We start from the raw sequence: 23,594 nt of genomic DNA on the forward strand, positions 1-23,594 counted from the left end.
CAGGGGACACGGGTTCGTGCCCCGGTCTGGGAAGATCCCACATGCCGCGGAGCGGCTGGGCCCGTGAGCCATGGCTGCTGAGCCTGCGCGTCCGGAGCCTGTGCTTCGCAACGGGAGAGGCCACAACAATGAGAGGTCCACATACCGGAAAAAAAAAAAAAAAAAATCCAGCAATGTCTGGGGAGCAGCTCTTTTTTCTTGTCATAGATGACACGATAGCACTGGATTGCTTTCTGAACGGTTGCTGCAACCTTCGTGTACAATTCTACGTTTGGTTCCTGTGCCTCAAAAACTAACAGTCCCTCCTCAAATAAAGAAAATCCCCTTGGCATTTCCTGCATCATGAACCTCTTCTTAGGTGTACCAGCTACATCACCGCTGCTTTTACTCTTGCTTCTGGACATCCTGGGCTTGAAATAAAGCTACTGTACTACTGTACTCTATACAGTAAAGTACACAAAAGCACAACCACTTTTAGAGGATGCACGCACGTGACAGTGTACGCCAGACACCTGAACTAACTTATGTGATTGGACACTCGAACGCATGTTCGCATCTTTGAAAGCTCGCAACTTGAAGGTTCGTATGCAGGGGACTTACTGTAGTTTCTTAGGGCTGCCATAACAAAGTACCACGACCTGGGTGGCTTAAACAACGGAATTTATTGTCTCACAGTTCTGGAGACTAGAAGTCTGGGATCAAGGTGTCAGCAGAAATGGTTCCTTCTGAGGGCTGTTCCATGCCTCTGTCCTAGCTTCTAGTAGCCTCAGACATTTCTTGGCTTGTAGATGGCATTCTCCCTGTGTCTTCACATCATCTTTCCTCCATACATGTCTGTCTCTGTTCCAGATTTCCCCTTTGGATGAGGATGTCAGTCATTGGATTAAGGCCTGCTCTTATTACTTCTTCTTAACTTGACCATCTGCAAAGCTCCTATTCCCAAATAAACTCATATTCATAGGTACTGGGGGATTAGGACCTCACCATTTTTATAAAGGACACAATTCAACTCAGTCACTAACCATCAAATCATGACAAGTACTTCTTCCCTTTCTACCTTCACTCCTAACCTGTGTATTTTGGCTTTAGGCAAAAGAGCACCAAATATTAATGATTGCTGGTTCAGAGAATGTACCACTTTTTAAAAAAAAACACATTTTGGAAGCTAGTACTGTGTCTCAAAAGGCAATAACTGAGCCCTCAATAATTGATCAGTCCATAATTCCATAAGGCTAGCTCTTTCCAGGTCTTAGAGTACACAATAAGACCAATGAAAACCATAATAATCATCCCATTGACTTATTTCTTTAATTGTGGAGTTAATTCTAAAGTTGTATGGCTTAGCATAAAGCATTGAACAAGTCTTCCAGTAGTGGTGCTGATGGAAAAATTAAATCCAAATAAAGAATAAATGTCTCTACCTCTGAGTCCAATTTGCTGCTCCTTCATAAAAAAAGTGCCCTAACCATTCATCAGGTAACTGGTTGGCTTTTGTAATCTGTCTGATGTACAACAGCTGAATGAATAGCAATTCTTCTAACAGCAAGAGCCTGTGACCGTTCATGAGGGAAAGTCTGTGTAACTGAGTCTACATGTAGTCTCCATCCTTGCCACCATGGCTGCCTTTTTATGAATATTTAACAAGCACTAAACTGAGTGACACAAAGCAACAGCCTGAAGGCCATATGTACCCACAGAGTTGTGTGTTGGTCCTCATAGCAATTTAAAAATCAGAAAATTTCATCCAAAATTTTGTTTTTATAACTTCTTTTGAAAAACAAAGGAAGATCTGGCAATTCTGGGCCCACATTCCAACACAGCAAGATTCAGCTAGAGCTGGGACTTTCCTGGCGGTCCAGTAGTTAAGATTTCGACTTCCAATGCAGGGGGTGCAGGTTCGATCCGTGGTCAGGGAGCTAAGATCCCATATGCCTTGTGGCCAAAAAAAACCCCAAACATAAAACAGAAGCAATATTGTAACAAACTCAATAATAAATACTTTAAAAATGTCCACATCAAAAAAAATCTTAAAAAAAAAGGTCCAGCTAAAGCTGATTCAGAGCTACCTTCTTTAGATAGATTATATCCTCTCCAGTTTGCCATAATTCTAAACATTCCTCATTGTTTGTCACCAAATTCTCTTCCCTTGTTTATGGTACCTATCAGACACTTGTTGATTTTTGAGTTTGTGAACCTTGCACTAGATTACCTTGAGAAGAACCACACTGACAATCATTAAGTGGGCCATTCTGCCCCCTTTTATAATTAAGAACCTCCCTGGTATGGGGCTATCCACTTGGAACACAAATATTCTCAGCTCTGGGGCAATTCTTGCCCAAACTTCCTTGTTTCTAGGCCTAAGATCTAACTCTTTACAGGTCTCTGAACAACTGGACAGACCATTTGTAACTATTGAGAAAGTAGCAAAGATTCTGATCTCTGATAATTTCTCATTCTAAGCAAAGTGTACAATGAGCAATAACTGCTTATTTGTCCGCCCCTTGTGAAGGTTTTATTTCTCCTGTGCTCTTCAGGATCACCCTTGAGAGAGGCTGTAGTTCATTTCTGGCTGTAGCTTTGTAGCAGGTCTACCTCTGGCTCATGTTGATACATCACACTGAGGCATCTTTTCCTTTTCATTCTTGGTTGTAGGCCTTTCCTCATGAGTCCATAAAGGGAGGTGGAGGGAGGGAAGGAAGTCAGGAGAATGAGAAACTGGCCCAGGCCACCTAGTGGTGCTTTAGGCTCATTCCATTCATACCATTTGAACATTTCACAATTGAGCTGCTGTCATAACTAAATTTATGGCTAGATGAAAAACATAGCATCTAGTTCATGATGAGCTGTTCAAATCACATTGTCCTGTGATCAGATCTTCACCTCACAAAAGTCCAAAAGGACACTAGGAATAGATTCTCAAAGGGAAAATAATTGCTGAAACAAACGTGACTTGCTCCCAACTCAAAGGGATCACTACTGAAATTCTTCTTCTGGGACTTGCTAGGGTTTCTCAAGAGTACCCTGTTGTCCTATGGACAATTTAAGCCCAATTAGATCTGATGAGTCACTGGCTAGGCTACATCACAGACTGTTTGAAATGAACTTTGAACTAGCTAGACAGCACTCTCTTATTTTGGTTTCCACCTACACTTGGCAGCTTTTGGACTCATAGTAAAAAGCTCAGAGTAGAACATCTAAAAGTGGAATATGCCTCAAAAATAAGAGGTCCATCAAAATCTATTCTTCCATCTTAGTAATGGACAGCCAGGTATATAACAACTTGTTTCTCACTTGAGCAGGAATATTCTGACATGACCAGATTTTTGCTGAAAATAGTTCAGTGCTCTTAGGCCTGGGGAAGGAATCAGAAGGAATCACAGTTTGAAGATTGAGTCTGATTGAGCCTATAGTTTCAGGACAGAATTCCCTTTATCAACTGAGCCCCATAATCCTCAATTCTGAACAGCATACCTTAAATCTTAGGTGTTTTGATCTTAGATCTTAGGCCTCTAATAATAAAGTTTTGAGAGTCTTTTTCCTTACTGCAGTTACCCGGTGCCTTTATTTTGCTTTGGAGAAAACCAGGAGAAAAGTTTACAGATGCTTCCTCAAGGGCGTCTTTCTTCTCCTTCATTCAAGAGTATTCATCCACTGATTCGACTGGTAATTAAGGCGAGGTGGTGATTTCTTTGTATTGTGAGTATACGGCCTCTATTTGCTAACCCAGAGAGTTTGGGGTGAAAAACTCAGTGAAGAATTTTGTGGGTTGTCTTTCCATCTAATTTTGGGAGAGCTTTGCCTGTTAATCCTTTCTCCAAGATTTGATCACTGACTTTGATTCAGGTCAGTACAGGCTGCTACCTAAGCTCAGCCACCCAGGTTCCTCTCATCCCACCTGAGATCTGGGAGCCCATTTTCATTGCAGCCCCTCCCAGCAAGATTTCCTACCTAGGGAGAACAGCCAGTACAACGCTTTTTAAAAATTCCGGTGATTTCCTCAATAATCTATGATAGTCATGAAAATATATTCTTTTCTTCGTTAGGGAGTGGGGTGGATAAGTGAGGAGGTGAGCAGGTAGGAGCCACATGAACAATTCAAGCCAGAACATCTGACTCCTATTCTTTCTTTGATATTATGTCAAGGAATGTCTGGCATTTCAGTGTTGTTCAGTGTGTGCCAAGATTTTGTCTGTGATAGCATTAGCTAACCAAACCAGCTGTTAGAACTGAAGCTGGGGCTCTAGCTAGCACATGGAACAAAATCAGCAATAGTAATACATTCAGCCTAATTCAAAATTATATATGCCTTGAGTATTAGTTTTCTATTGTTGCATAACAAGTTACCACAAACTTAGCATCTTAAAACAACACAATTTATTATCTCATAGGTTCATAGGTCAGAAGTCCAGGCACAAGTTCAGGGAACTGCTCCAGGTTCTCACATGGATAAAATCAAGGGGTCCACCAGAGCCGAGATCTCATTTGAAGCTTGGAATCTTCTTCCAAACTCACAGATTATTGACAGAATTCTGTTTCTGGCAGCTGTAGGACTCAGGCCCTCAGCTGCTGAAGGCACCCACCATTCCCACCATGTGATCCTCTCCACAAAATGGAGGTTTGCTTCTAAAAAATCAGTAGGAGGCATCTGCGGTGCTTTTTTTTTTTTTTTTTTTTTTGCAGTATGCGGGCTTCTCACTGTTGCGGGCTCTCCCGTTGCGGAGCACAGGCTCCGGATGCACAGGCTCAGCGGCCATGGCTCACGGGCCCAGCCGCTCTGTGGCTTGTGGGGTCATCCCGGACAGGGGCACGAACCCGTGTCCCCTGTATTAGCAGGCGGACTCTCAACCACTGCGCCACCAGGGAAGCCCAGTCCTCCTTTTTGAAAGACTCTTTCTCTTTATTGTCCTCCCCAACCATACCAGGTGATCTGTCCTTAGCCTTCTCAGCCTTTAGGATATTTTATAAGATTTTGTTCCTTTTTTTTTTGGATCATGGATTGATGTGTGATAAAGGTTTCTAAGGTCTTTATTTCCCCGTTTATATTATAGGGTAATTTAGAAAATTGGTATTTTCTTGGTGCTATTCTCTAATATTTAAATATATTTAGGGCTTTTTTTCATTCTTTTGCTTTATTGTTTATTTTATTCAAGGACTAAGCTGAAGTACTCTGTCTTATCTATGTGTTTTATGCTTTCACTAGAACTCTTTTATTTTTAGAATTAATGAAGGAGCAAATTAGCACATTATTGAATATAGGCATTAGTTTAAATTTTTCATAATCTTATGTTAATTAGGGTAAGATATGCTATGGTGTGATAACACTTTAATCCACAAATCTTCAGATTAGTCTCCAAGTCACTGAATCTCAGTGAATTAGTAAAATAATAGTTTATTTTTTAGTCGTGTAAAGTTCAATGTGGTTTGTGTAAATCTCTTACATCTCTAGTTGTACCATCTGGAACACGTGGCATCCAATGTCCCCACAAGAAAGGAAAGCAATGGAGGAGGTGTATTTGTTCTTTTTTTTTTATTATTATTGTCTTTATTGGAGTATAATTGCTTTACAATCGTGTGTTAGTTTCTGCTTTATAACAACGTGAATCAGCTATACATATACATATATCCCCATATCTCCTCCCTCTTGTATCTCCCTCCCATCCTCCCTATCCCACCCCTCTAGGTGGTCACAAAGCCCTGAGCTGATCTCCCTGTGCTACACGCCTGCTTCCCACTGGCTATCGATTTTACGTTTGGTAGTGTATATATGTCCATGCCACTCTCACACTTTGTCCCAGCTTACCCTTCCCCCTCCCAGTGTTCCCAAGTCCACGTCTGCGTCTTTATTCCTGTCCTGCCCCTAGGTTCTTCAGAACCACTTTTTTTGTTTTGTTTTAGATTCCATATGTATGTGTTAGCATACGGTATTTGTTTTTCTCTTTCTGGCTTATTTCACTTTGTATGACGTACTCTAGGTCCATCCACCTCAGTAGAGATAACTCAGTTTCGTACTTGTTCTTAACCGTCTTAGCATGGAAGTAACAAAACTCACATCTGCTTCCAATGCAAGGAAGCACATGGAATATTTGGTCAGCATTGTCTCTGTTACAAACATTTTTCCTCCAAGGTTAAGATTACTGTTTCTTCCTCTAAGAGAAGCACAACTACTTGTTGCCCATTTAAACCTTTGGTGATGTATATTACACAGTGTAAGGCTGCTTTAACCATCTGAATAAAATTTGTGATAGAGAGCATAATTAACATGCCTACGAACAGACCAGCCAATGACTTAGTATAATGATATTAAGTTGGCTATTAATGTGGCAGCTTGAAAAAAATATTGTAGCAGTTGATATTGAAATTATTCCTATGGTGAGAACTGTTATTATTTTAGAAATTACCTTGAAAATGGCTTTAGATTTAGAAAGTAAAGTCTCCAAAACATGGTCTATAGCTTTACTATTCAAGTGTAGTCCATGGACCAGCAACAGCCTTACCTGGGAGTTTATTAGAAATGAAGTATCTCTGACCCCACTTCAGACCTACTGACTCAGAATATGAACTTTAACAAGACCCTCAGGTAATTCCTACACTTAGAGTTTGAATCATTCTGGTCTGTAAGGCCATAGCAGAGAAGATAGATAAATGATTCTGCATAAGAAGTGAACAGAAATTTGCAGGGGTGGCAGTAGACAGTGGCCAGGGAAAGAGAAGGGGAGAGGATGTCAGAGAAGGGAGAAAAGAAGCTGAGCCCCATGGCAGGAGAACGCAGCTGTAGGGAAGGTCTTCAGTAAAAAATTATTAGATGTGAGGGTAACAGATGACCTTTAGGAACTGGGGTTTCTAAGGCTAACTTTAAAGTGCAAACGTTGCTTTAATTTTTTAAAGCTGTGGTTTTGTTTTTTCTAAACATAATAAATTAAGTGTTATTAGGTCTAGTATGGGGAAAACCCCTTCATTTATATTACATTGTTCCAAATATAGAAATTGAAATCTCCAGGCTTGAGGGAAAATAAAATAAGGATAATTTATCCACATAGATTCTGAGTCTTTCTACGGAGGAGTGGTAATAGGGACGGGCTCTTACTGGTTCTAGGCCATTGGCATAATTCTTCTTAGTCCTCTGGTCCATTTTTTGAAATGGACTTTAAAAGGACACATTCAAGAATGCTGGCTTTTAAATCTCCATAAAAATGGTAAAATTGTAACTTCCTGCAATTATATGATATTTTCCATCTTTCAAAATAGCATTTTCTCATTGAGTTTCACAGCTGTTCCATGATGTACCTTCCCGACTTTAGGAAAACGTTACATTTTCTCTGCCTCTGTTTAAAGTTATCACCCACTTTTTCTCTTTCTATTCTCATTTGATCTTCTTGAGGAAATTGTTTATTCTGGAGGTCTCCTCTCTTCTCACCCTCCCACTGTATTGGGGACTGAGAATGTTAATGGTGATCCTATTGTTAAACCAACTGTATACATTTTAGCTCTCATCCTAAATAATAGTAATTATTATTAATAACTTCTTTGCAACATTTGACACTTGAAACTTATCCTTTTGAAATTGACCTCCTTTTATGTCTATAAGCATTATCTTCAAATTTTCTTTCTCTCTCTGCATATGTATGTGTTACTAACTCTATTTCTGTCATTTTGATGATCTCTCCTTTTCCGGAAATGTTAGAGTTTCCTAGGGTTCCATTTGACCTTCTGTCCTTATGGGACATCATTCCTCAACTTAAACTACCAAGCTATACCCTACTATCTCCTTACATCTTTAAACCATTCAAGTAATCCATGCTTAATATAATGTGCTAAAAAAATGCATCTGTAGTTTCACTAGCAAGAGACCTATGTAACATTTTGCTTTATATTCTTCTAAGCCCCTTTGTCTGTATATATATACGTTCTTAGAAATTAAAATATATAAGCAAAAGAATGGAATTTTGCTCTACATAACTTGATATTTCATCTAAAAATGGTAATTGTTTTTATATCAATAAATTAAAATCTATGTCACACTTTAAAGTAGATTTATAATTTTCCTTTATATATGTTCATCATAATATATTTAACTAAAATCATATTTTTGGACATTTAAATTATTTCCAATGTTTTGCTTGTATCAACAATATTTTGATGAACATATTCATGTATATTTTTTTACATATGTCCATGTTCATTTCCTCAGTTTAATGTCCTAGCAATTGAATTGTTAGCTGAATATCTAAAGAGTGCGCCTATTTTTTTTTTTAACTGGTGGAAAATCTTACTCTCAAATGTAATGAAAAATCTAAAAATATCTACCCAGGGGAAAAACACAATATCAATAACAAAATACAGGAAACATCCAAAGGGAAAAATCATTTTGGCCTGTGGTAGACAGCCTCCAAGATGGCCCCCAATTACTGTTGTTTTTTTTTTAAATTTTATTGAAGTACAGTTGATTTACAATGTTATGTTAGTTTCTGGTTTACAGCAAGGTGATTCAGCTATACATACATATATATACATTTTCTCTCATATTCTTTTCCATTTTGGTTTATTACAGGATATTGAATACAGTTCCCTGTGCTATACAGTAGGACCTCACTTTTTATCCATCCTATATACAACAGTTTAAGAGTGCACCTATTTTGAAGGTTTTAGGCACAAATTATTAGATTTCCCTTGGAAATCTGATTTTAAAAGTAGATTTTAAGTGTCTAATTCCTCTCATCTTTGCCAACATTGGATATTAACTTTTAAAATCTTTGTCAGTGTGATAGGAATGAAAAAGGGCTGACTTTTTAGGGGGTGGGGAGTAGTCCATTCTATTTTTCAGTTCATCCATTAAGTTTTTTATTTTGAAATCATATTTTAGCTCTCTACTTCTTTTTCATAGCATACTTTTGTTTTATGGATGCCAGGTTCTCTCAATTTATTTAGGATATTAGTTATAGATTTTTTAAAGTTATCTTCTATGTCTTCAATTACCTTTATTTCCTTTGGAGTCTGTATGTTCCTCTTGACCTTCTCTTTCATGTTATTAATTTTATGCAAATATCTAGTGATTTTTAGCTGTTATTTCATATTTTTTGAAGACAGTTCTAAGTTGATTAGATTGACTAGGTAGCTGGCTTAGGGTTCTACTGTGGTTGTTGAGGTCTGTTTTTCTAACAGGACATTGCTTTTGGGAAACTTGTTATCAGTCCTAGGTAACTGGGCAGGCTTCTCTTTAGGAGACTGTGAGAATTGGTCGAGGGCAATTGTCAAGGTAAGGAGGACACGACTCTTTGAAAATAACTCTTTCTAGTTGCGCTACTAACCTTCTCCCACATGGTATATGTTAAATGCACCTTTCCTTATTACTTGTTTTATTTTCCTTCTTTTCCTTGACTCCTTATCCCAATCATTTTCTCTCCTTTCCTAAGTTATCATTTTACTCCATTGTTATTTAGACTGTGTCTTATGGCCTTTTAGAAAGTCAACAGGGGGTTCTGAAAGGCTGGTAGAAATTATATTGAATTATAAACACCTACTCGATGCTTTACCAATATTCCAAATAATCTCATTTCCACATCAGCACTTAAAAAATAGTAATATCCTAAGAGTCAAAAGGGAAGCCATTAAGATCTAGAGTCTTTCTAAGCCTCTAAGCGTGCTTCAGACTTGCTTACTGGGGAGATCTGGGAGATGTTGCAGGAAGTGGGGTATTGCAGAATTAGGCCAGCTCTCTTATTGTTGCCTTTTGCTTTTCCAAATGTAAATACAGACACAGGCCAGTGAACTAATTATATTAATTGATGCCACCCTAACAAAATAGGTCAAATAGAACAAAAACAAGACGTTTACTGTGCTGTAACCTCTTGCTACGTGACATCGAATCAGATAGTGTTTTGGTGTCCTAATGTGTAGGAGATAAAAAAGACAAAGCAAGCTGACTACATGAATATCTTGCTGAACATCCTAAAAATAGACCTCCCATTGTAGCCTCAGAAAGTGTAGCCAGTGTGCAGTGTAGTGGTCTAGAGAAGAAAAGACAGGGCTCTAGAAATTTCCTCCTCAAACCTTGCCAAAATCTGAACTCCGAGTTCCTTCAGAAGAAGTACCTTAATTTATCACTTACCAAGAACAAACACATGACATAACAGGAATGGACAATGTAGCTTTTTTCTGTGTAATAAGCTGCCTTTTCTGTCTTTTGGGTAAACGTATTTGTTGTTTGGAAGGAATAACTATTGAGTAAAATATACTGCTTTCTCTGTCTATGGCTAAAGCAAAGGTTTAATCTTGGGGGGAATTGGTTAGAGTGTTTGATTTACTCTTTTTTTTCCCCTAGACTAGGGGCTGTAAGTTAGTTACAATTAAATCTTCAAGTAAGGAGGGGTCCGTTTCACTTCTGTTGTGGCTGAACAGTTCAAGCATTGTTTCCCTACCCATTCATTGATCTGTTCCAGAATGGGAGTCAATGGTCACATTTTTTTTAATGACACTGGCTTTCCTACTTCTAAATAAATGCCAACCCTCATCCTTTCTAATCCAAATGTTATAGAAGTCACCTTTATATGTGCAACATATAATTCACAGATTATATCCTCTTTTTGTTTCCCAGATTTAAACCTATCCAGACCTACCTCTTATGATATTTGATTCTCTTAAGTTATTTCTCATCAGCCTATTTATTGCTTAGACCTCTGGAAAGACAGAGGCATGGTTCACCTTTATAGAATACTTTTTCTAAAGTTTTTCTAACCCTTAATATAATAATATGAGAAGAAACAGTTGCTCAGCAGCATAGTCCTCAATACTAAACAAAATGTGAAATGTAGAGAAGTGCATTAGGTAGTATATTAGTTCTCTTTTAAAAAACATAAACTTAAAAAAAATTGAAGTATAACATACATACAGACATAGCAGTTATTTCTGAAGGCTAACACAAGCTTTTCTTAAAGTTGGTAATAATTATGTAGGCTGATGAATGCCTAATTAAAAATCTATTTTGATTTTTTCTTAGTCCTTGCAAACTTCACATTTTTTAATATCCCTCCTCAATTATAAATCTTCTGTGGTATAAATCTTTATGATAAAAATGAAAGATTTTATACTTAATTAATATGTGATTATTTAAAATAAAATTGTAAAATAAAATTCCCATCATTATTAACTAATGGTTTTCCTATATGATGCGATTCTATTTTTATCAGCCTTTTTGTAAGCAGAAGATGCCATTTCAACAGTTGAGACATAGGAGGCACAATTATATCTCAAAGTATTATCTAATTGTTCTATTTGTACATTGAATGCCATTTTCCCTGACCCCGTCCCACAGTGAAGAAGAAACAAAGATTCAAACACTCTGCCAAACCAAATGCTAGCCTAAAATTCCCTTCTCAGACACATTCTTTTAGGGACAGTTTTTCATTCTTGGGATGCCAAGTAACAAGGGCCAAAAGAGAGACAGAAAACAGAATTTAAAAAGAGAAGAGCTCTTGGAGGGAGGAATGTGAGAACCATCTTTGCAAAGACAAGAGAGCAGAATGGAAGAGATTCAGAGGATGAACTATCCTAAAGCTTAGACCTCCTCCTCTTAGACCCACATCTGACTGATCAGTTTTGGACAACCTGCAGCTCTGTGGTCCTGACCCCTCTGAACAAAGGGTGGCAAGCTTGGACAACTAAGTGTGAAAGGGGCTTTTAACATTTTTCATTAATCCTTGACCAAGGTCGAACTGAATTGAACTGTGAGGGAATTTTCCTGTGAGTAGAGGCAATGCTAACCCCACTATCCTTATTACAGATGCTTAAGTGAAGTACCAACAACAATAAATTACTTTCTGTTATATAGTCAAGTTTATGTTGAAAAAAAAATTGGTCTCCACAGAAAATATTGAAGGGAACATGTGAAGGCTGTGAAGACAATTTCAAAAAAGAATTCTAGTTAATGTTTGCATAATGGTTTATGCTATTGACATAATTGTTCAATTTTTATGGTCACTGTTCAGATTAAGTTAAAAAGATCAAGCAGATTCAGTCATATTTCTAATCTTGAAAGACTCATAACTAAACATTATAACCTAAAAATTTGAATCTGAATGTAACACTTTTCAAGCACATAGATGTGTTTTCACAAGGACTTTCTTGAAAAACTTCTTGATCTAAAGAAGTGAAACAAATAATTAGAGAAAATGTGGCAATGCAGAAAGAGAATGGGTTTTGGAGTCAGGCTTGATTGACTGTTCTCAGTTGTGTGAACTTGGTAAGATTAAACTCAACTTCTCTGAGTTTCAGTTAGTTCATGTGTATAACAGTTGTGATAGGATTAATAGGAGATAATGCAAAAAGAGCATTTATGTGCTTATGGTGCCATAGTTATTATTATGATAAATAATGGAACTTTTTAGACATTCCTGCATGACAGCAGGGTAGATATTTTTGGGCAAATTGACTTTGAGCCAGCTGATAAAAACACTTTGGAACATGTATTTGTCTAATCCTACAGTTCTGTAGTTCTTAGCTTGGATCTGTGATATTATGTTTGTATCTTTTTGACAAGGAATAGTAGACTCCTTTGAAAGCACACTCTATTCGATGGATGGATCTTTTTTATAAGGGACAGTAAATGTCTTATTTAAGATACCAAACATGTCCACTACACAACCACATAATTTATTTTTTTAGATCAAGTACATTGTGGGCATTTAAGTGGCAGAATACATGGAAGAAAGAGCCTTGGGCTAGGAGGATGGGTACATTTAAATTCCTGTCCCAATAGCACAACTTTGTAGCTCTATGACCTTGAAAAAACCATGTAACCTCTTTTAGCTCCAATTTCTTCAGTAGGAAAATGGGGATGATAATTCTGTCCTGTAATATATTTCATTATTTATGTGAGGATCAAATGAAATCATTAATATACACTTTGAAAATTTTTAAGTATCATGCCAATTGGAAGTATTATTGAGGTGAACCCAGATGAACTAAAACATAAACGTTCAAATTCAGGCAAAATTTATTTAGACAAAATTATTTTTTAAATTATTAGCTTCATTATCCTTTAGGTCAAAGGTGTAACAATTTTCATTTTTAATATTCCTCTTATCATCTGAGACAGTGAAACTTCTCCCTCTTTTTTGAAAAACAGCAGCAAATAGTAATGGTTGGTTGCAGGTCTGAGCATTGGGATGCCTGTGATCTAAGTTGTACTTTTGCTATTTATTAGCTTTATAACCTAGAGCAAATATCTTGTATGCTCCTGATTTTCATCACCTCTGAAATAATGGAGGTTACTTTGTTTCCTTCTAGCTTTATAAATGTATGTGAACATTCCTTTAAACCACACCTTGGTTCTCTCTGGACAATTGAGAACTTCCCCAAACATGAATATAGGATGTGTTATTACAGCTGGTCTGTGTCCTGCAGTGGGGGCCCTTATAGGCAAAGAGATATTCCTAAATATCAATATTAACCTCTGCATTCTAAAACTTAATATTCTGTAAGGAAGAAATGCCAAGGAGTGATGTTTATGTTTTGTTTTCCAACTGCATTTGACCTTGATTGTTTTATTATTGTATCAAAATATTTATCTTTAATACAAAGTGTTATTGTTTTTTCAGAAAGACTCACATATTTGCTTTGAAGTTCAGAAGGGCCAAGTTTTTGCTATATTTATTATCAAGTAGCATGCTTAAAACTATTTCAAATAAATGAGATAATTGCAATGTCAGACCCTTTCATTGTTGATTGGGCTGCCATTTATCAGTTAGCAATACACTTGGCGGGTGGCATGCTCACAGAATAACATCTTTTAGACGCACACAGCCTTGATTTGATCTTGAGCAGTGATAAAGATGGTGAGAGATAGGGTTAAAAATATAACTCAAACACTTTTGCTGGTTAATCATCACATTTAAACTTCTGTTTTGGTAAGTGAGAAAACCCATATAAAATTAAAATAGATAAATAAATGTAATTCTCTCTTGAAAGATGTTCAGTTATTCAACTAATAATTATGGTGAGTGTTGATTAATTAGTCCTTTTGCTTTTCTTTTTCTTCATTCTGTTGTCCACTTTTGATTAATTCTTATTTACAGAGTTATAAGAGAAACAAGAGAAAAATAAATTTAGCTATTTATATTATTTGCTTATCTTCCTAGTCAAATAACCATTTGTGGTTAAAAATCAGGATTAAAAAAAGTTATTTGTAGATTTTACTTGTGATTTAAAATGTTTTCATTAAAAAACAATGTCCTATTCACATTCTAAAATAAGGCCCAAACTTCATACTCTCCATTCTTTTCTTCAAATATAATTGCAGATTGTAGCTTGAGTATCTTTTCTCTGTATTTGTCCACATGATGTTTACATATCTACAAGTATGGCTGGTATATATAGGATTATGCTATAGATGTAGCATCTACAATTTGCAATTTTTAATTTAATAGTATATCTTGGAGATCTTCAGTGCAAAAGTATCTTCCTTCTTTTGAATAGCCACATATTATTCTACTGTACAAATGTATTATATAGTTTATTTTTTCATTCCCTTCTTGATACATATTTAGGTCATTTCTTTTTTTTTTTTGGCTGCGTTGGGTCTTTGTTGCTGTGTGTGGGCTTTCCTCTAGTTGTGATGAGCGGTGGCTACTCTTCGTTGCGGTGCATGGGCTTCTCATCTTGGTGGCTTCTCTTGTTGTGGAGCGTGGACTCTAGGTGTGCAGGCTTCAGTAGTTGTGGCTCATGGACTCTAGAGCACAGGCTCCGTAGTTGTGGCGCAGGGGCTTAATTGCTCCGTGGAATGTGGGATCTTCCCGGACCAGGGCTCGAACCCATGTCTCCTGCATTGGCAGGCGGATTCTTAACCACTGTGCCACCAGGGAAGTCCTCTAATTTTTGGATAATACAAACAATCTTCTTTTTTTTTTTTCTGGTTGCTTTCGGTCTTCGTTGCTACGTGTGGGCTTTCTCTAGTTGTGGTGAGCAGGGGCCTTCTCTTCATTGCGGTGCATGGGCTTCTCATTGCAGTGGCTTCTTTTGTTGCTGAGCATGGGCTCTAGACGCGCGGGCTTCAGTAGCTGCGACGCAGGCTCAGTAGTTGTGGTGCACGGGGTTAGTTGCTCTGCGGCATGTGGGATCTTCCCGTACCAGGGATCAAACCCGTGTCCCCTGAATTGGCAGGCGGATTCTTAACCACTGTGCCACCAGGGAAGTCTCCAAACAATCTTTCAATAAACATTCTATACATACCTTTTTCAGCAACACTTGTATATCTGTAGGACCTACTTAGAAGCAGAATTGTTGAATTGAAGAGTATATGTACTTTTAATTTTCAGATACTACCAAATTACCTTCAAATAATACCTATCAGTTTATATTCCTACCACCATTGTACAAGAATACTTGTTTCCACTTACACTCACCAATACTTGATATTATCTGACTTTTAAATTTTTGCAAATCTATTAGGCAAAAATCCAATTGTTTTTAAAAATTTGTGTTAAATATCTTTTCACATGTTTATTGGCTACTTTAATTTTTCTCTGTAGTGATGTGTAAATGGTATTGCTTTGTTTATATTTTATTTATATTATTTATTTTGTTTTTAACCTTGCACACATTCCTGTATTGGTTGGCATATTGTTGTATTACTTTTTCTTTAATTTGCAAAAGTTGTTTATAAATTCTGGATGTAATTTTTTCTGTTATATATGATGGAAATATTTTCCTGCAATCTGTTGCTTGATGTTGAACTTTGTTATTTTTATCATCGTTTGTCAACTGCTTAAAATTTTTTATATACTCAAAGTTACTGATTCTTTCTCTTCTGTATTTTGTGCTTTGCATAAGATCTTCCTTTTGCCATGGAATTTCATTTTCTTGTTTGTATAAATAACCAGGTGTTTTAGCCTATCAGGTATCTTTCAAATAGCTAATTGGACTGTACTCCTGCATTTCTCTTTCTCCACAGAGATCACACAAGTTTTCCATTAAAACTGAGAAAGTTTGTTACTCTAGCTTTAAAGATGCTGTGGCTATGACTTTATAGTCATTTCAGCATGATGCTTTTACCAATGTAGTCATAATGAGGTAAAGATTAAATTATTGTTTGGTATGTTTGACCTCAAGCATAAGCTTGAATAATTTGTGTAGATCATTAGACAAGCGCTGTAGCTACACACCAAACGGCTCGCTGTTAACCAAAGTGCTTATGTATCCATGTGTTTTCCTCAGTTCAACCCTACTGAGGCAGGCATAACTTTAATTTTTATTTATTTATTTATTTATTTTTGGCGGCATTGGGTCTTCGTGCTGCTGTGCGCGGGCTTTTTCTAGTTGCGACCAGCAGGGGCCACTCTTCGTTTTGGTGCGGGGGCTTCTTATCGTAGTGGCTTCTCTTGTTGAGGAGCACAGGCTCTAGGCGCGTGGGCTTCAGCAGTTGCAGCACACGGGCTCAGAAGTCATGGCTTGTGGGCTCTAGAGCGCAGGCTCAGTAGTTGTGGCACACGTGCTTAGTTACTCCGTGGCATGTGGGATCTTCCCAGACCAGGTCTCGAACCCATGTCCCCTGCACTGGCAGGCGAATTCCTAACCACTGCGCCACCAGAGAAGTCCTGAGGCAGGCATAACTTTAAATAACATACTAACTTTAAATGGCATACAATTTACCGGCAGAAAATGATTTATATAATATATCATTGCTTAATATAATATTTTAGGTGGCGAAATGAAAGATTTGTTCATGTAAACTTTTTTTGTTTTTCTTCAGTTTTGTCGAAGCAAGATGCTTCACAAGTCCTGGTTAGGAAAAGCCGTGCAAATTCTTTGATTGAAGAAACAAAAAAGGGTAATCTTGAAAGAGAATGCATTGAAGAACTGTGCAATAAAGAAGAAGCCAGGGAGGTCTTTGAAAATGACCCTGAAACGGTAAGAATTCATGAAAAGTGGTAAGTTAGCATACTTAGACATACAGTTACAGATGGAATGTTTGCAACTTGAGTCTGTGTTCCCTTGTGTTTCTTTTTAAAGTTAATGATTGTGTTTATCACCTTCCACATGTACCCACTGAAGCATTTCAGGAGGAATTACCTTCAAAGGAAAGTGGGCTTGTTAGGGAGACATTATTTGCCAAAACCAATGTGCTCTGACCAAACTATAATTCAACTATACCTAATTATCACAAATAGTATGAACCTCATGGTGTGTAACTACTTTCTCCCAACCAGGATTTTGTAGTGTTGGGTGAGGGGAAGGCACCTCAAGTGTGTGTGTGTGCATGTGTGTGTGTGTGTGACTACATTGTTATCACTATGTTTCATTAATTCTCTCCATTGGCATTTTAAACCAAGCTTTAGAAAACAGAGCCTCTAATTCAGAGCTTGGTACATAATAGGTACTCAGTAAATGCTTAATAAAGGATCATTACAGTACTGTGTTCCCTGAGAATACTTTTAATTTATTCCGTAAACTGTTGGGAATTTTCCTCAGCCCACTGTAAATCATCAATAGTCTCTGTGGTTGGAATTTATACATTTAGTGTATAAATTTTTCCAATTTAGTCTAGAATAAAATAATCACAAAGACCGCTAAATATCATACAGAAATATGGAGCCCCTAGATCTGATCTTGAGTCCCCTAATTTTCCTAGAGAAAGGGGTTCTTTAACATGTTCTGTGGGTAGCAGGAATATAAATAGTGCCTCTTCGAATTAGGGTGAAGAATTCAAGTTTGATAACCTTCAGGGTTATCTCAGATTTTTTTCCCTGAGATGAACTGTATAACCAAAAGAAAATGAGGGAGAAAACATACGCAAAGTACCTCCTTTACCTCTGCCTTAGTTCCTGGAACCATGAGACTAGATGAGCCATAACAAGCAGGAACCATTTGTCTGTAGTTAGAGAACTTGTCCAAGACAGTAATAACTTGTGTTTTCTGGAATTGCCCTTTGATCCTCTTATCTCCACCTACTCTAATAGCTTCAAAGGGAATTTTTCCCAAGGTACCCGAAGATTCATTTTTAACACTCTCCAAGATTGAATCAAAATGTTTGTCTTAGTTTTGTTGCCTGTTGTGGAAAAGCAATTAAGACAAAAATATTTTTTTTCACACAATATAACAGTGCACTCATATTGTGTAGGAAACAGATAAACACACACACACATACACAAATTTCTTTTTATTATGGAAATTGTAAATATATCCCAAAGTAGGGAGAAGAATATAATAAATCCCAATATACCTACTTTCCCTTTCAATGATTATCAACAATCTGCCATTCTTGTTCTGCCTATTCTCTACCCCACCCACTGTAATTTTTGTTTTGTTTTGCTGGAACATTTTAAGGCAAGCCTGCATGCTCAAGATTTCATTTGATTATATTACCCATAAATACTTGAGCATGTATATCTAACACTGTAAATATGTTCTCATAGCTTAGCCTCTGAGTAGCAAATGGGGAGTGAGACAGAAGCCATATGGAGGGGAGGGAAAAGAATAAAGAAAATAAACTCATTTATGTGCTTCTTCTCCTCCACTCATTCTGACAGTTGTGTTATTGACAGAAGAGAAAGAGATGACGGAGAGAGTAAGGAAGAAATGGGAGAAATAAAAGAAGAAAAAAACCCATTTGTTATTGCTTCTCACTTTCTATCCTGCTCCAGACACTCCCTGCCCACAGCCCTCATACCCTAGTCCACACTCGCAGTCACCACCTTATTGCTTGTCTCCCCACTGTCCCTAATATAATCCTTTCACCATTACATCATCTCCTTTTGAACCAATTCATCATTGTTTATATCCTGGCTTTTGTTCTGTAGATGACAACACTGATGTCTGAATTGCTTAGTGGGAGATCTCATCTTATAAACTAGTAGCTAAGTGTTGTGTAGGTTTATATGTGAGAGGAGGAAGGAATGAGGACTTTAATTGTGTCCTGGATGAAAGTTATGTTCTGTACTTGAGGTTGATTTTGTGTAGAAACACTGGTTTCTCATGAGGAGTTCTTATGCTATTAATGCTGCATATTGGATGTATTATGGCTTAAGAAGGCTTTTGTGAACTAGCCTGGGAACCTTACCATCAGAAATCATTTCTAACATTTTTCTCCTTTTGCTGAAGTGCTTTCCTTAGTCCAAATTACTGATTTACAGAAAAATTCTTGGTACATAACCAATTTATAAGTAAGGTATTACATGTACATAAGATGCTAAAAGGTAAATGTCCACCTTAATTCAATTCAAATTATATTACTGTTATTCAGCAGTGAATCTGGTGTGTGTACTCAGCATGATGTGAGATGTATCAAATGGGTATCTAACCATCATGGAAAAATTAAAAGATTTACATAAAGGGGCATATATAGTCATATTTAACATCTTCAGTGGAGGCTGTTTTCAGTTTAGAAGCCTTTGAAACATGATTTAATTGATCACTATTGCTTTAAGCCTAAGCATCTTATGGCTTAATGTTATTAGTCATCTACTCCTGGTATATATTTTACTGTAGAAAAAATGCTATAATGTGGAAATGACAGTTATATGTAATTTATTGCATCTTTAATATAAAAACACATTTTAAAATCGTTTTAACTTTATAGTAAAATTTAGATTTGCTAAGATATATTTTTTCTTTTCTTTTTTTTCTAGGAATATTTTTATCCAAAATATTTAGGTAAGTTCAAAGGACCTCAATCATATAATCTTAGAAATGGAAGAAAACTTAAATATGATGAAGTCCAACCCTCCACTCATATATATTCCATCCAGTACAATTTCATTAGCCTCGGGAGTAAGATCTGTCTCATTCTATATGCAAATTTTCTGTTCTTTTATTTAAAGTCATGTAGATGAATTTGGAATGGTTGTTTTAATTACTGTGTGACATTTTGAATTTTAGTCTTTTTCATTTTTTTGTCTTTCTCATAAGGAGTCACTGAGCTGATGCAAAGTTATATTTAGGTAACAGAATATTCTCTATAAGTACATGAGTCTTCATGGGTTATCTTTTTTTTAATTATATTTATTTTTTATTTTTTTTATTAGTTTCTGCTTTATAACAAAGTGAATCAGTCATACATATACATCTGTTCCCACATCCCTTCCCTCATGCATCTCCCTCCCTCCCACCCTCCCCATCCCACCCCTCCAGGCGGTCACAAAGCACCGAGCTGATTTCCCTGTGCTCTGCGGCTGCTTCCCACTATCTATCTACCTTATATTTGGTAGTGTATATATGTCCATGCCTCTCTTTCGCTTTGTCACAGCTTACCCTTCCCCCTCCCCATATCCTCAAGTCCATTCTCAAGTAGGTCTGTGTCTTTATTCCCGTTTTACCCCGAGGTTCTTCATGACATTTTTTTTTAAATTCCGTATATATGTGTTAGCATACAGTATTTGTCTTTCTCTTTCTGACTTACTTCACTCTGTATGACAGACTCTGGGTCTATCCACCTCATTACAAATAGCTCAGTTTCGTTCCTTTTTATGGCCGAGTAATATTCCATTGTATATATGTGCCACATCTTCTTTATCCATTCATCCGATGATGGACACTTAGGTTGTTTCCATCTCCGGGCTATTGTGAATAGAGCTGCAATGAACATTTTGGTACATGTCTCTTTTTGAATTATGGTTTTCTCAGGGTATATGCCTAGTAGTGGGATTGCTGGGTCATATGGTAGTTCTATTTGTAGTTTTTTAAGGAACCTCCATACCGTTCTCCATAGTGGCTGTACCAATTCACATTCCCACCAGCAGTGCAAGAGTGTTCCCTTTTCTCCACACCCTCTCCAGCATTTATTGTTTCTAGATTTCTTGATGATGGCCATTCTGACTGGTGTGAGATGATATCTCATTGTAGTTTTGATTTGCATTTCTCTAATGATTAATGATGTTGAGCATTCTTTCATGTGTTTGTTGGCAGTCTGTATATCTTCTTTGGAGAAATGCCTATTTAAGTCTTCTGCCCATTTTTGGATTGGGTTGTTTGGTTTTTTGCTATTGAGCTGCATGAGCTGTTTATAAATTTTGGAGATTAATCCTTTGTCAGTTGCTTCATTTGCAAATATTTTCTCCCATTCTGAGGGTTGTCTTTTGGTCTTGTTTATGGTTTCCTTTGCTGTGCAAAAGCGTTGAAGTTTCATTAAGTCCCATTGGTTTATCTTTGTTTTTATTTCCATTTCTCTAGGAGGTGGGTCCAAAAGGATGTTGCTGTGATTTATGTCATAGAGTGTTCTGCCTATGTTTTCCTCTAGGAGTTTGATAGTTTCTGGCCTTACATTTAGGTCTTTAATCCATTTTGAGCTTATTTTTGTGTATGGTGTTAGGGAATGATCTAATCTCATACTTTTACATGTCCCTGTCCAGTTTTCCCAGCACCACTTATTGAAGAGGCTGTCCTTTCTCCACTGTACATTCCTGCCTCCTTTATCAAAGATAAGTTGACCATATGTGCGTGGGTTTATCTCTGGGCTTTCTATCCTGTTCCATTGATCTATCTTTCTGTTTTTGTGCCAGTACCACACTGTCTTGATTACTGTAGCTTTGTAGTATAGTCTGAAGTCAGGGAGCCTGATTGCTCCAGCTCCATTTTTCGTTCTCAAGATTACTTTGGCTATTCGGGGTCTTTTCTTTTTCCAAACAAATTTTGAAATTTTTTGTTCTAGTTCTGTGAAAAATGCCAGTGGTAGTTTGATAGGGATTGCATTGAATCTGTAGATTGCTTTGGGTAGTAGAGTCATTTTCACAATATTGATTCTTCCAATCCAGAAGCATGGTATATCTCTCCATCTATTTGTATCATCTTTAATTTCTTTCATCAGTGTCTTATAATTTTCTGCATACAGGTCTTTTGTCTCCTTAGGTAGGTTTATTCCTAGATATTTTATTCTTTTTGTTGCAATGGTAAATGGGAGTGTTTTCTTGATTTCATTTTCAGATTTTTCATCATTAGTGTACAGGAATTCCAGAGATTTCTGTGCATTAATTTTGTATCCTGCTACTTTACCAAATTCATTGATTAGCTCTAGTAGTTTTTCGGTAGCATCTTTAGGATTCTCTATGTATAGTATCATGTCATCTGCAAACAGTGACAGCTTTACTTCTTCTTTTCCAATTTGGATTCCTTTTATTTCCTTTTCTTCTCTGATTGCTGTGGCTAAAACTTCCAAAACTAAGTTGAATAAGAGTGGTGAGAGTGGGCAGCCTTGTCTTGTTCCTGATCTTAGTGGAAATGGTTTCAGTTTTTCACCATTGAGGACAATGTTGGCTGTGTGTTTGTCATATATGGCCTTTATTATGTTGAGGAAAGTTCCCTCTATGCCTACTTTCTGCAGGGCTTTTATCATAAATGGGTGCTGAATTTTGTCGAAAGCTTTCTCTGCATCTATTGAGATGATCATATGGTTTTTCTCCTTCAATTTGTTAATATGGTGTATCACATTGATTGATTTGCGTATATTGAAGAATCCTTGCATTCCTGGAATAAACCCCACTTGATCATGGTGTATGATCCTTTTAATGTGCTGTTGGATTCTGTTTGCTAGTATTTTGTTGAGAATTTTGCATCTATGTTCATCAGTGATATTGGCCTGTAGTTTTCTTTCTTTGTGACATCCTTGCCTGGTTTTGGTATCAAGGTGATGGTGGCCTCGTAGAATGAGTTTGGGAGTGTTCCTTCCTCTGATATTGTTTGGAAGAGTTTGAGAAGGATGGGTGTTAGCTCTTCTCTAAATGTTTGATAGAATTCGCCTGTGAAGCCATCTGATCCTGGGCTTTTGTTTGTTGGAAGATTTTTAATCACAGTTTCAATTTCAGTGCTTGTGATTAGTCTATTCATATTTTCTATTTCTTCCTGATTCAGTCTTGGCAGGTTGTGCATTTCTAAGAATTTGTCTATTTCTTCCAGGTTGTCCATTTTATTGGCATAGAGTTTCTTGTAGTAATCTCTCATGATCTTTTGTATTTCTGCAGTGTCAGTTGTTACTTCTCCTTTTTCATTTCTAATTCTATTGATTTGAGACTTCTCCCTTTTTTTCTTGATGAGTCTGGCTAATGGTTTGTCAATTTTGTTTATCTTCTCAAAGAACCAGCTTTTGGTTTCATTGATCTTTGCTATCGTTTCCTTCATTTCTTTTTCATTTATTTCTGATCTGATCTTTATGATTTCTTTCCTTCTGCTAACTTTGGGGTTTTTTTGTTCTTCTTTCTCTAATTGCTTTAGGTGCAGGGTCAGGTTGTTTACTCGAGATGTTTCCTGTTTCTTAAGGTGGGATTGTATTGCTATAAACTTCCCCCTTAGAACTGCTTTTGCTGCATCCCATAGGTTTTGGGTCGTCGTGTCTCCATTGTCATTTGTTTCTAGGTATTTTTTTATTTCCTCTTTGATTTCTTCAGTGATGACTTCGTTATTGAGTAGTGTATTGTTTAGCCTCCATGTATTTGTATTTTTTACAGATCTTTTCCTGTAATTGATGTCTAGTCTCATAGCATTGTGGTCGGAAAAGATACTTGATACAATTTCAATTTTCTTAAATTTACCAAGGCTTGATTTGTGACCCAAGATATGATCTATCCTGGAGAATGTTCCATGAGCACTTGAGAAAAATATGTATTCTGTTGTTTTTG

The 23,594-nt window shown here is 36.9% G+C and overlaps 1 protein-coding gene across 1 annotated transcript in view; it reads left to right on the top strand.

Annotated features, from left to right (window-relative positions):
- PROS1 (protein S) overlaps positions 1–23,594 on the top strand; it is a gene marked incomplete at its 3' end in the record, with an annotated part of 67,667 nt that overhangs the window by 5,232 nt on the left and 38,841 nt on the right. The window contains exons 2-3 of the mRNA XM_079705570.1: positions 16,742–16,899; positions 19,617–19,641. Of these exons, the coding sequence (XP_079561696.1) occupies positions 16,742–16,899; positions 19,617–19,641 (183 nt within the window). The remainder of the gene's footprint in view (positions 1–16,741; positions 16,900–19,616; positions 19,642–23,594) is intronic.

The sequence above is a fragment of the Hyperoodon ampullatus genome (genome assembly GCF_949752795.1).
Source record: "Hyperoodon ampullatus genome assembly, chromosome: 5".
In the NCBI taxonomy this organism is placed as follows: domain Eukaryota; kingdom Metazoa; phylum Chordata; class Mammalia; order Artiodactyla; family Ziphiidae; genus Hyperoodon; species Hyperoodon ampullatus.